The sequence below is a fragment of the Callorhinus ursinus genome, unplaced genomic scaffold (assembly GCF_003265705.2).
Source record: "Callorhinus ursinus isolate GAN/ISIS: 27379988/994484 unplaced genomic scaffold, GSC_fseal_2.0 scaffold37, whole genome shotgun sequence".
NCBI classification, from domain to species: Eukaryota; Metazoa; Chordata; class Mammalia; order Carnivora; family Otariidae; genus Callorhinus; species Callorhinus ursinus.
Window position 1 is genome coordinate 15,370,302 of NW_027397099.1, and position 12,508 is coordinate 15,382,809.

At 48.9% G+C, this 12,508-nt stretch overlaps 1 protein-coding gene across 2 annotated transcripts in view; it reads right to left on the reverse strand.

The window, feature by feature from the left end:
* Nucleotides 1-121: 121 nt before the first annotated feature.
* SLC12A3 (solute carrier family 12 member 3) overlaps nucleotides 122-12,508 on the reverse strand; it is a 45,132-nt gene continuing 32,745 nt past the window's right edge. Inside the window, exon 26 of one of the 2 annotated variants that reach the window (XM_025889261.2) lies at nucleotides 122-1,604. In XM_025889261.2, coding sequence (XP_025745046.2) covers nucleotides 1,502-1,604 — 103 coding nt within the window. In that variant the 3' untranslated portion in view covers nucleotides 122-1,501. Of the gene's footprint in view, nucleotides 1,605-8,700; nucleotides 10,496-12,508 lie in introns of those variants that run through there. The other variant, XM_025889260.2, reaches the window with a different exon arrangement.

Here is a 12,508-nt window from a genome sequence, read left to right on the forward strand (position 1 = left end):
GGAAACCAGTCTGGCAGTTTCTCATAGAGTTAAACACACATTTATCTACAGCCTAGCCATTACCATCACAGGGGTTTACCCAAAAGAAATGAAAGACTTGCACAAGAATGTTCATGGCAGCTTTATTCATAATAGCACCAAACACTGGGAACGGCCTGTTGTCCGTCACCAGGAGACTGGGTGAGCAAGCTACAGAACGTCCATACAGTGGCATACTACTCAGTAATAAAAAGAAGAACAACTACTGATACATGCAGCAGCATGAATGGATCTCAAAACCACAGTGCGTGAAAGAAACAGACAAAAAGAGTACGTATTATAAGATTCCATTCATATGAAACTCTAGGATAAGCAAAGTTAATCTATGGTGACAGAACACAGATTCATGGTTGCCTGGGAATGGGGCCAGCAGAGACTGACTTGGAAGGGACATAGCAGTGGTGTGCCCAAGTCAGCTGGTATGGCCCACAAGACCAACTGTGAGCCTCTTCAGTGACAACTCTTTCAGTGACATCATATTGATGGCTTGAAATTGGCCATGCTGGGAATGTTTACACCACAGAGATCAGCAAACACTACAAAGCAGAGCGTTTCTTATCCCAGGGAATCAGTTGTTAAACTTTTACCAACGCACCACTAGGCATGAAGAAAACTTCTGCGCTGTTATAATGTCCTAGCTTGACAGGGTGTGGGTTACACAGGTACAGACATTTGTCAAAACAGATCAAGCTGGTCACTTAGGATTTATGCCTTTCCCTGCTTGCACATTATGCTTCAACGAAACATGTAAAGGAACAAACAAAAAACCCAGGATGGGTGTCTAGGTCCCATTTTAGGCCTATCAAATGGGGCCTGATGCACCCAAGTTGGTACTGGTTCAACGGCCATGTTTGGAAACCACTGGTCAAGTCTGACAGTAAGTACAGGGTTTATTTTATTTTTTAAGATTTATTTATTTATTTGACAGAGAGCACAAGCAGGGGGAGCGGCAGGCAGAGGGAGAGGGAGAAGCAGGCTCCCTGCTGAGCAGGGAGCCCTATGTGGGGCTCAATCCCAGGACCCTGGGATCATGACCTGAGCCGAAGGCAGACGCTTAATGACTAAGCCAGCCAGGCACCCCAGTACAGGGTTTATTTAAAAAAAAAAAATAGTGATGAGGGGCACCTGGGTGGCTCAGGTGTTTAAGTGTCTGCCTTCGGCTCAGGTCATGATCTCGGGGTCCTGGGATCAAGCCTTGAATCAGGCTCCCAGCTCAGCAAAGAGACTGCTCCTCCCTTTCCTTCTGCCCCTCTCCACTGCTTGTGTGTGCTCGCATGCTCTGTCAAATAAATAAATAAAATCTTTTAAAATAAAATAAGATAATAGTAATGATAACTTCAGCGAGAGGTAAAACTATAAAGAATTCTTGGGACCACCTCCGGAAAGACTTTATATGGTCACCCTTGAGAGCTGGTCTTTTTTGTGGGCAGCGGGAAGTTTTCGAGCAGTAGAAGAGACATGATCACAATCTGTGGATCCATATCATCACGGAGGCTGCATTTGAGGGGGAGAGACTTGGGGCCAGAAGACCAACTGGTTCATTCAAGGGGAAATGTGGATGAGCACTAGAACAGACCAAAAAAGGAAATGTGGGAAAAATGGAAAATAAAACATTGCAGAAATAAAGCAGGGAGGGAACGAAGGTGGGCTCATGAGTGGAGCTAATGGTGAACACTGTGGTGTGCTTACCACACGCCACACACACAGCTTCGAGAACCTTGCATGATGCCTTCATTTACTCCTCACAGCGACCTTATGAAGTAGGATGCTATCATTATTTCCATCGTACAGCTGGGGAAACTGAAGCATGGAGAGTATAAGGAACTTGCTTAAGGTCACAGAGCTAGTAACTCTTTGCAATTATTAGTTTTTAATTAACTGTACTGAGGTATAATTTACATACAGTAAAATACACGGATCACAGGTGTACCATTCAAAGAGTTTCGGCAGGTGTATTTGCCTGTGTAACCCACATCACTGTCAAGATCTAGAACATTCCTGTCACTCCAAAACTTTCCCTAGTGCCCCTCCCCAGTCAAGCCGCTCACCCTCCCCCGCTGTCCTGGCCCCAGGCATCATGGATGGGCTTTCTGCCACTCCCAGGCGGTTGTGCCTGTTCTGGAAGTCCATATAAATGAAATCATACAATATGGATTTTGTGTCTGTCAAAGACAGAAATTCAAGCAGATCAGAAAAAGAAATACAGTGAGCTAAAGGGAAATCCAGATTCTTCAATGAGATTCCTGGAAATGTGGAAATGAAAGGACTATGGAGATTTTTTAACTTAATCATAGTAGCACTTTCGTGGTGCTTTCTCTGCCGAGACCTAATTCATCTTTAAATTCTGAGAAGGGGAAAGGGAAGAAGGAGTCAAGATCTGTTTTACTGTACAGTTGGGTTGTGACGGTCTGGAAGGGGCCTTTGCAAATCCTGAACAGGCAAAAGGTCACGGACGGAGCACATGGTTTATTTTAAACAATCTGGGGTTTAGGCCCTGCTGTACCTCTATACTTTGTTCTTGGAACTCTCATTTTATTGGGACTTTAGAGATGCCCCCAAGCTCCAGCCAGAAACCTTGCCTTTTATGGTCACTTCTGAAGTCCCAATTTGGCCACACACATGCCATCTTCTTTGGCCCAGGAAATGGGCATCCTGTTTCATCCTCATGAGATCCGTCCCACAGCAACTCTTGTGCCCATGCTAAGCCCAGCGGGAAGCAGCTTGCTTTCTTCACCAGAAGTAGCCCTGGAGGCAAATCCTCCCTTGTGATGTGGCCAGCGAGAGGGAAGTGTCTTTGCTTGATCAAGGAAAGAGGTATCTCAGACTGTGGTTTGTAAACTTTGAGGAGTATGACACCCACTTCCTGTTATTTCAAGACCCTCGTGCTGAACTCTTAAAAGTGCTTGTTACATACCTTTTTTTTTTTTTAAGATTATTTATTTATTTATTTGACAGAGAGAGAGACACAGCGAGAGAGGGAACACAAGCAGGGGGCTTGTGTGGAAGAGGGAGAAGCAGGCTTCCCGCTGAGCAGGGAGCCCGATGCGGGGCTTGATCCCAGGACCCTGGGATCATGACCTGAGCTGAAGACAGACGCTTAACGACTGAGCCACCCAGGCGCCCCTACATACCTTTTTTTATTTAAAGAAAATTAAAACGGAGCTGGTTTTTGAAAACCCCAATTGTCTCTTGAATAGGAGACACCAAGGGGATGGCCAGTCAAGATTGATGATTGGGGCCAGCAATGGGCCTGATAGCTAACTGCATGGTGGGTGCACTTCTAAACTCGGCCCTTACGCGGTTTAAAAATGTATCCAGGGTTCATTTCCTGGACAACGTAAACATAGAATTACCATATGCCCCAGCAATTCCACTCTTAAGTATATATCCAAAAGAACTGAAAACAGGAGTTTGAACAAAAACTTGCCCGTGAATATTCATAGCAGCACTACTCACAATAGCAAAAAGGTAGCAATAACTCAAATGTCCATCAACTGATGAATAGGTAAACAAAATGGAATATTATTTTGCTACAAAAAGGCATGAAGTCCTGACACCTGCTGCCACATGGCTGAGTCTTGAAAACATTATGCCAAGTGAAAGAAGCCAGACACAAAAGTCCCATAGTACATGATTCCATTTATATGGAATATCCAGAAGAGTCAAATTTATAGAGACAGAAAGCAGATGAGTGGTTGCCACGGGTTAGTGAGGAGGGATTGCTTAGGGGGCTCGCATTTCCTTTTCAAGATGATGAAAATGTTTTGGAGCTAGATGGTGGTGATGGCCATACAACCATGTGAAGGCACTAGATGTCACTGAAGGATACATTCTAACACCGAGCCCTGTGCGGGTGCCGGGGTGCAAAGATGGGTCAGACCTGGTGGCCATCGGGGCTGACATATGCTCATTCACCTCTTTCAGTAGTTGAGATATTGAAATATCCCATGCCAGTTGGTAAACAGCCATTGCCCTGAGTACCCTCCAGCTGTCCCGGCCCCTCCCCTGAGACTTCTAGATCTCACTACCATCCAATAACCCAAAAGTTCACCCCAGTTCCCACCTTCATAGATCTCACGGTCAAATGGTGGACACTCTAGATTTTGCTCGAAAATGATTACCTCCTGCAGAATCTCACGCTTTGAAGTGCACACCCACAGACCACAAACTACACCGTGTTCTTCTGTGCCTCCCTCTCTCCCACTCCCACTGACCACCATTTCTGTCCTCCTGCTACCAGCCCCTCAAAATCTTCTCAACTCTTGCAGTTCACTTCTGGCCTCTCTAACCATCTGGGAGCTCATGTACTTTTATCATTCTCCTTGACTCTCTCCTGCCTTGGCCTTCCATTCTTTTTGCTTGCCTAGCCCCATTGCTGGGGAATGTGTCACCTGCCTTCTGCACGTTCGCTTTCTGCCCTGGTGCTCAGGAGCCCTGCCAGGGCAAGTCACAAGGGCAGGTGTCCTGAGAGTTTTGCACCCTTGGGCTGGCAGACGTCAGCTATGCCTTCCCAGCTGGTGGGCAAACTATCCCCCTGCATTTTGTTGATTCCCCATTACTACCTCTTGGTCCATTAATTCCTTCCTTGCATTCTAAATCTTTCCGCTCTGACCTATAAATACACCCAGGTCTCTATTACTCACCCCACCCTGTAACAGAGACATTTATTGCTCAATGAATATTCAGATGTTCCCCCCAATTTTCCAGCACTCTTGCAGTTAGGTGGAGCCATTGGACTGATCTGGCTAATGGGCTTCCAGTGGAAGTAACCCGTCACTTCTGGGCTGAAGCATTTGGAAGCCAGTGCACGACATTCTAGCTCTCTTTCCCCTTGCTCAGTGAGTTGGGAGCTACTGGCTGAGGTGATGTCCTCACTAGATGGGAGTAGTTTTGATCACTGGGTGGTGATCTGGAGAAGAGGGGCCCCGAAGAGTTGCCTAACCAGCACAGAGATATTTGTAAAAGAGAAATCAGACTTTACCATGTAAGCCACTAACATTTAGAGGATAATTTGTTACTGCAGCATAGCCTAGCATTGTACTGGCTGATACACACCCTAAGATAATAATAATCAGAACACCTTCCCTGGAATCTGCTTCTCCTTCACGTTTTCAACTCATTTTTTCCCACCTGATTTTCCTTATGTTTCTCTCCATTGCTGGGGAGAGAACTTCACGTGTAAGATCTATATGCATGTCTGCTGCTTTCCTTTTCTCTCTACAAATTATTCCTCAATACCTGGTCCCCGACTCACCACTTTACCAAATTATTCTCTGCAAAGCTCCGGTGATGTTCAGTACCAAATTCAACAGCATTCTTAGCAGCTTCAGCCCCTCTGCAGACAGCTGCCCTGAGGGTCCGCTCTGCTTCTTCGACCCTTTCTCTGGTGTCTTCTGAGAGCTTGGTTACCTGGGTTTTCCTCCTGCCCCATCAATGCTAGTTCTTAGGCTGCTTTGCTGGCTGCCCCTCCTTCTTCCTGCCCCCTAAATATAGCCCATCCCAAGGTCTAGCCTGCAACCCTCTCCACTCTCTGTACTTTCTCTCTTGGTGATCTCACTCAAACTTTGGCTTCAATATTCTTGTTCATGAGTGTGACTCCCAAATATGGTCTCTGTTCTCAAAGAGCACCCAGCTAACAGTGGACACCCGAGCTCTCTGAGCTCTAGGACCACAATTCTGCCCACTGGGATGTGTTCACCCATCAGGTATCCAAAACCAAACCCACTTACTCTCTGTCCTTCCAGCAGAAAGCCTGTTACCTTGCCCTCCATAGTACATGGTTTCCCCATCTGACAGCTGCCCAGGCTCAACTTTTGGGGCCTTATTTCTACCCACACATACATCTGGGAAATTCCTAGTTCTGGAAGGTACCATTTATACATTCTTTCCTCCATCTCCTCCCTCTTTTCTGTGCCCTCGGCCACTCCTAGAGTGTTGGGCCTTGCTGACTTGCCTTTGGAGTCTGCACAGCCTCCTCCCTGGGTGCCCTGCCTTTTCTCTTCCAGCCTCCTCCATCTCTTGACCAGCTAAGCTTCAGATCTGCCCCTTCACCTTCAGTGGCTCCCTAGTGCCTCTGAGTCAGTTATGAGCTCCTCAGCCTCAGAGTGGGGGCCTTCTACATTATTACTTTCCTGATCTTATTTTTCCACATCCACAGCCCTCATACTCCAGGAAAACTGGCTTATTTCTTGTTCTCCAAACAAGGGCTCTCCTTATTCGGGTCGTTGCTCGAGCTACTCCTGCTCCCTGGGAGGACCCAACCCCAGCCCTCCTTTCTGTCTGTAGAATCCTACCAATCATTCACACCTATTCTAAATGCCATTTTCTCTAGAGAGACTAGCCTAATTCCCTTGATCTCCCGTGTTTGCTCCCTCTTTCACATCCTTAGAGCTTTTTAACTGTAACTCTCTTATACGCTGGGACGAAAAACACTTGTTCTCTCTTGACACGGTCCTTCATCTGTATGACATTTTGCAGTCTGTCCTCTCAGCCAGGTGGTTCTTCACAAGGCTCTACCCACATGGCATTTTTAGAAACTGAATTTGTTTTGGTTCCATTTTAGGAAGTGGCACTTATATGATGCTTGTGTTTTCAATCATAAGATTAACCCCTCACTTCAAACGGAGAATTACCAATGAAGCAGTGGCTGGGCCTTCCTGGGTCCTGCTTCTGTGAACACTTTTGAATTTAGCAGCATTTTTTGTGACTTCCTGAGCTAAACATAGCTACAAGCGAAACCTGGCTGCTTTGCATGCGCTTGGGGGCCTTCCAGCCAGGTGGTTCTTCTGGAACATTCCAGCTAGCTTCATCCCTGTAAAACTCACCTCTCCCTCACCACACAAGAGAGGCCAGGCAGGTGTGTAAAAGGGAATCCAGTCCAAATGGGAACTCTCCATGTGCTCATGAGGCCCACAGCTTTCTGCCTGGGGGGTAGAACTCAGCAAGCCTATTGGGTGAAAAATGGGCCATGCAGTGCCTGCTTCAAAGCCACCACAAGTCTGGGCAGGAACCGAAGGAGGATGTGAACTGTGGAGGCTAAGATGCTGAGGAGAAAATTGAGAGCTGACTGGACAGTGGCTCCCAGGGGACAGGGGTGAGGTGCCCCTGCTGGGGGTGGCCAGCATGGCTGCTGGCTGCTGCTGGGCCCCGTTCCATGCACAGTGCAAGGAAAGACTACACGGGAAACACTTCCCACTGCTGAAACTCATGAAGGTGGAGGATCTTATCACTCAGAGGCAGAGAGAGAGAGAGAGAGAGAGAGAGATACACTGGGAACTGAAATCTGTTACCATTCTGCTGCTCTATGGGCCAAACAATGAATCGGAGGGCTTTCAAGGGCCCCCCACCCCAGCCCATCCCAAGGCAGGGCAGTAGGAAGTAGTGGCTGAGGGTGGAGCGTGGCTGAAGAACGTGTTCTCCAACCTACCCCCAGCACCCATGACTTTGATCCACCATGTGTGGGCCAAACCACAGTCATCAGCAGGCCAGCTGGCTGGGGACACCTGTTCTGGTCCAGCTCTCTCCTGTCACAGACAGAGGCTCAGAGGGGTTAAGAGGTATCTGAGGTTGCACAGCCAGTTTTGGGGGAGATAGAGACTCAAGTCCAAGCCTCTTGGTAGCCAGGCCGTGACTCTTTCCATTTAACCCCTCCACCTCTCGGGTTGAGGCAAGAATGAGAATACCCAGAGGCTTTTATCAAGACAGAAGAAAACGAGTTCCCTGTGCACCTGCAAACACAGGCAAGAGAAGCAAAGGGAATGTAAGTGGCTCCTGTGGATGTTCACATGGAAATCTGCCATTATGACCTAAAGGACCAGTGGAAGTTCAGGGAAAAGTTCAATCCAGGGTTGAGAAAACAATACAGTTAATTTTTTCAAAACACTCAGCAGAGTTGAGAAACAGTGTGTTCCAAAACAAACAAAATCTGTTGACTGAGTGACATATTTTTTATTCATTTCATTGTTTTTGACCTTACTGTTAACTCAAGGCTTTTAAAAAACAAAACAAAACCCAAAGCTGTTATTGTTCAAAATGCAGTTTCCAAGAGAGTAAAAATTAGTCTTTTTGTTTGTTGGTTTGTTTTAATGCCCTAAGCCAGAGCCTTCTCTAACCTTGGATCGGGGTCTCCCCAATCTATTTGCGAACTATTTGTTCAGGGAATAGTTTTCTATGTGGCTCTAGAAAGGTAGGCAATCCCTGAGCGAGGCTTTGCCTATCTGCAGTTGGGGGTTGATCCCAGGTCTATGGAATGGCTCAGAGGCAGGACCCCCCCTCCCGTCCGTCAGGAGCCAAGAAGCCATCCCTGGTAAGCTCAGCCAGGCACCTGGTCACTCTCAGCAAGTAAGTCCAGATGGATGAAACAACTTTGGGCCCCTAACAGCCTGGGAGCCCAGAGCCTTTGGTCTCTGCAGCAAGAGTACCTGCGAGGCATCGAAGTCCTTTGGGTCCTGACACTAAGAAAGAGATTTCTGGGCGCCTGGGTGGCTCAGTTGGTTAAGCGACTGCCTTCGGCTCAGGTCATGATCCCGGAGTCCCGGGATCGAGTCCTGCATCGGGCTCCCTGCTCAGCAGGGAGTCTGCTTCTCCCTCTGACCCTCCCCCCTCTTGTGCTCTCTCTAAATAAATAAAATCTTAAAAAAAAAAAAAAAGAAAGAAAGATTTCTGCCTTCATGACTATGTGGACACTTCAATGGGCTTGGAGGGAGCCTACCAGACCCAAAGATGCCTCGTTCCTTCGTTTACCCTGAAGAAAGTGGCTATTGCAAGAAGGCCTGGCCAGTCATAGCCCCCCAACATCCTACTTGTAAGCTGCTGGGGTGCGTCTAGAGCTGAAATGCCTTTCCAGGGAGCCTCGCCCACCGACACTGGACTTCTCTTAATGCACATTCTGCTCTTGTGTCCTAGCTCGGTTGGTGCAAACACTCTGGGGGGTATCAAAACACCCTTACCTGGGCCAGGCTCATCTTCCCCAGGTTCCTTCTCATCTCCAACCCCCATCTTACACCCACCCCCCATCCCCCACCGCAGCCCCCTCTGCCTCCGTCTCTTGCTGCTTCCTCCTCCCCTGTTCTCTTTCCCTGACTTGGGTGGAGTGTGGACCTTTCTGATCCTTTGCCAATCTGGTCATCTTTATGCCTCTTCTCTGCTTCTCCATTCCTGACCCACCAAACCTGAATCTCTAACCAAACCTCCACCCTCCATCCTCAGCCAAACCTGAAAGTCAACACCCTTCCATGAGACACCCTGAATCTTGCCCCTCGTTTGAAGCTCTTTCTTGACTGATGCCCACCATCAGTACCCCTCCTCATGTGTTCTGTTCGTTCCCTTTCCTTCTCTGTGGGATATGCTGGGGAAATGGCAGTGATGCCCAACACGGCCTTTCTGCAAATCCCAGGTCACCACCCATTCGTGGATTGCAACCCACATTAAAAAGAGAAAAAGAAATATAATAGAAAATATTGGAGTGCATCACCCATGGTAAGAGTAAGTATTGTTTCATTTATAGTTTCAGTGTGTGTTTGTTTCAAGTATCAACATAAAAGATATTTCTTACTGTGGGTTGCAGCCTAAACCGGTTTAAAAGTCCCTGATCTACCAAAGAACCAACCTGAAGGCTGAAGACACATTATTGAAAGTGAAGAGAGTGAGAAGTGGTTAAAGAAATTTACATCATGGAAGCTCGAAGGGCCCTGTGATTCCTCCTTCTAAGGGCTGCAGGAGGACGCCCATCCCCCTGACTGGCGACCTAGAAACTGCCACATTCACACTCAGCACTCTGACTCAAATTTGCATATAAATCAAAGACTGGGGGTGCCTGGGCGGCTCAGTGGGTTAAGCGTCTGCCTTCAGCTCAGGTCATAATCCTGGGGTCCTGGGATCGAGCCCATCATCATCATCATCATCATCATCATTGGGCTCCCCGCTCAGTAGGGAGTCTGCTTCTCCCTCTCCCTCTGCCCTTCCCCCCCACTCCTGTGCTCTTTCTCTCTCAAATAAATAAATAACATCTTTAAAAAAAAATCAAAGACTGAAATCTTAATTCACTGTAATCGAGATCAAAAGAAAACTTAAAAGGAAAATGGATCCACCAGAGAAGTTTCCACACAACTTCATCGGCTACTTCTCTGTCCCATAAAAGCAAAGCCCAGAGGACTGTCCCAGGGGAGTGGGGTTCAGCCAAAGTTTGGAAATCTACCAGCTTCTTCAGTCGGATCATCAGATGCTTAAAGTACAACAGGACATGAGAGTCTGTCCCACAGACAGGCGGATGTCCTGGGTGCCCTCAGCTGTGGGCAGGCGCGGCCCAGCCTGGAGTTACTGGCAGTAAAAGGTGAGCACGTTCTCCTGGTTCCCTCGGATCAGGATGACCGGAGGTCGGAGGTCCTGGGACAGCGTCTCCAACCAGGCCATGTACAGCGAGCTCGGGCACTTCCCCTTTCTCCCTATAGGCAAGGTACTGCAAGCAGGAAGAAGCAGCAAATAAACACTTAGCAGGAGCCCTTCCCCACACAGCCCAGCCTGTGATTCTCTTTCTGATCAGAAACTCTGTTTACTGACTCCTTCAGCGCTCCTTCTTCCTAGCCACCTTAAGAACGACCTCCCGCTCTCCTTAAAAGTACAACTCCAAATGTACCTTCAGCTACAAAGCTGGTGTAAACAGAGCCATGGCCTGTAAGACTCACATGATCTGGTCTCCACCAACATCCACAACCTCACCTCCTTCTACCCTCGGCCTCACTTACAACCCTACAGACATAATGGCTTTCTTCCATTCCTGAAAAAAAAAAAATGGCAAGCTTGCTCCTGCCCCAGGGCCTTTGCATGTGATGTTCTCCCCACCCAGAAGGCAGCGCCTCCCGCCTTCCACCTGGTTGGCTCCTTCAGATCACCCAGGCCTTGGCTCACCTGCACCCCCTTCTCGGATCACCCCCTTCCAGAGCAGGCTTGCTGGCTCTCTTTATCATAGCACCCTGTTTCATTGTCCTCACAGCCCTTCCCACTCTCCAGACCCTCTTTTCATTTGTTTGTTGTCTGTCTCCCCCAGTCGACCGTATGTTCAGGCCAGGTCTGTCTTGCTCATTATCCTTTCCCTGCGTCTAGAGCGCAGTCTGATACAGTGGCGGGGGTCTCTCCCCCTCGGGCCACTTGAATCACGACGATGTGATCTGCTCACACGTTTCAGCTGCGTACCCCTGTCCTGCCTTCCACCATGTATGCGAGGCCCTGGGACCAGTACTCCACCCTTGCCCTGGGAGGGCCCCTTGTCCACATGGCAAAGTCATGCAGATAATGAGGTGCCCTGGGGCCACCATTCAGCCAATATCATCACGGCTGTTTCAGGAGGTGACTTTCTCACCATCTTGGGATTCCAAAAATGCTTCAGGATGACCACAGCTGACCTGCTCTTGACTCCAGGACAAGGCAGTAAGTCCCAGGCCCGGCGGGCGGGACGTGAAGTTGGGGCTGCCCTTTGCAGTCCGTTTTCCTACAGGACATCCCTGGCCACTGTTGCATCTGAACTTGAACACAACCCTGGGGAACGGGGCAGGGCCTGCAGTGCTGGCTTTCTTTCCAGCTGAGGGCACCAGGCAGAAAGGAAGACGCTGAGCGACGCTGGCCGCAGGGCCGGGACTCTGGGCGCAGGGCAGCTGTGGGAGCGGCGTTGTCCCTCCTCGGCCACGTGGCTCACGTGGCTTTGGCAGGTGGCTTGCAGCCTTGAGCCTCTGTTTTCTCTTCCTTGAGGTGAGGACACACACACCTCCCTCAGAGGCTGTTAGTGAGCTCTAAAGAGGTCAGAGCCTACAAAGGGCGCCTGCAGTGCCCGGCACCTGGCAAGCACCTCCTCGTGGAAGAAGCTATTGTCACACTGCAATTTAGCAGCAGCAAGCGACAAGCTGGTGAGCGGCAGAGCTGGGACTCCAACCAAGGTCCTGGGATTGTCCTACCCCAGATGCCTCTGCTCACAGCGACCCTCACTGAGAAGGCCAACAGGGGGCCCTGGACACCTGTCCCTTGCTTAAAATTCTATCCTCGAAGCCTCCCTTGGGACCACCTCCACCCTCCTTTAAGAAAGCAAGGTCCCCAGACGCCCTGGGTGGCACAGTCGGTTGAGCATCTGATTCTTGGTTTCGGCTCAGGTCGTGATCTCAGGGTCATGGGGTCAAGCCCCGTGTAGGGCTCCACGCTCAGCATGGAGTTTGCTTCTCCCTCTCCTGCTCCTCCCCCTGCTCTCTCTCTTTCTAAAATAAATAAGAATATTTAAAAAGGAAAGGAAAGAAAAGCAAGGTCCCCGGGATGGGGAAAGGCCGCAGGAACAGGGGTATTTCATAAAGCTCGCGTTGCCTTAGAACATGTTTGTGTCTAGTGACTCTCAAGGAGAAAGGGAAATGGAAAGATCAAAACAAAACTTTCCTGATTTCACAGTGGTGCTGAAGTTCTGGTTACATCGTCGACAAAGCTCTCCGGGAAC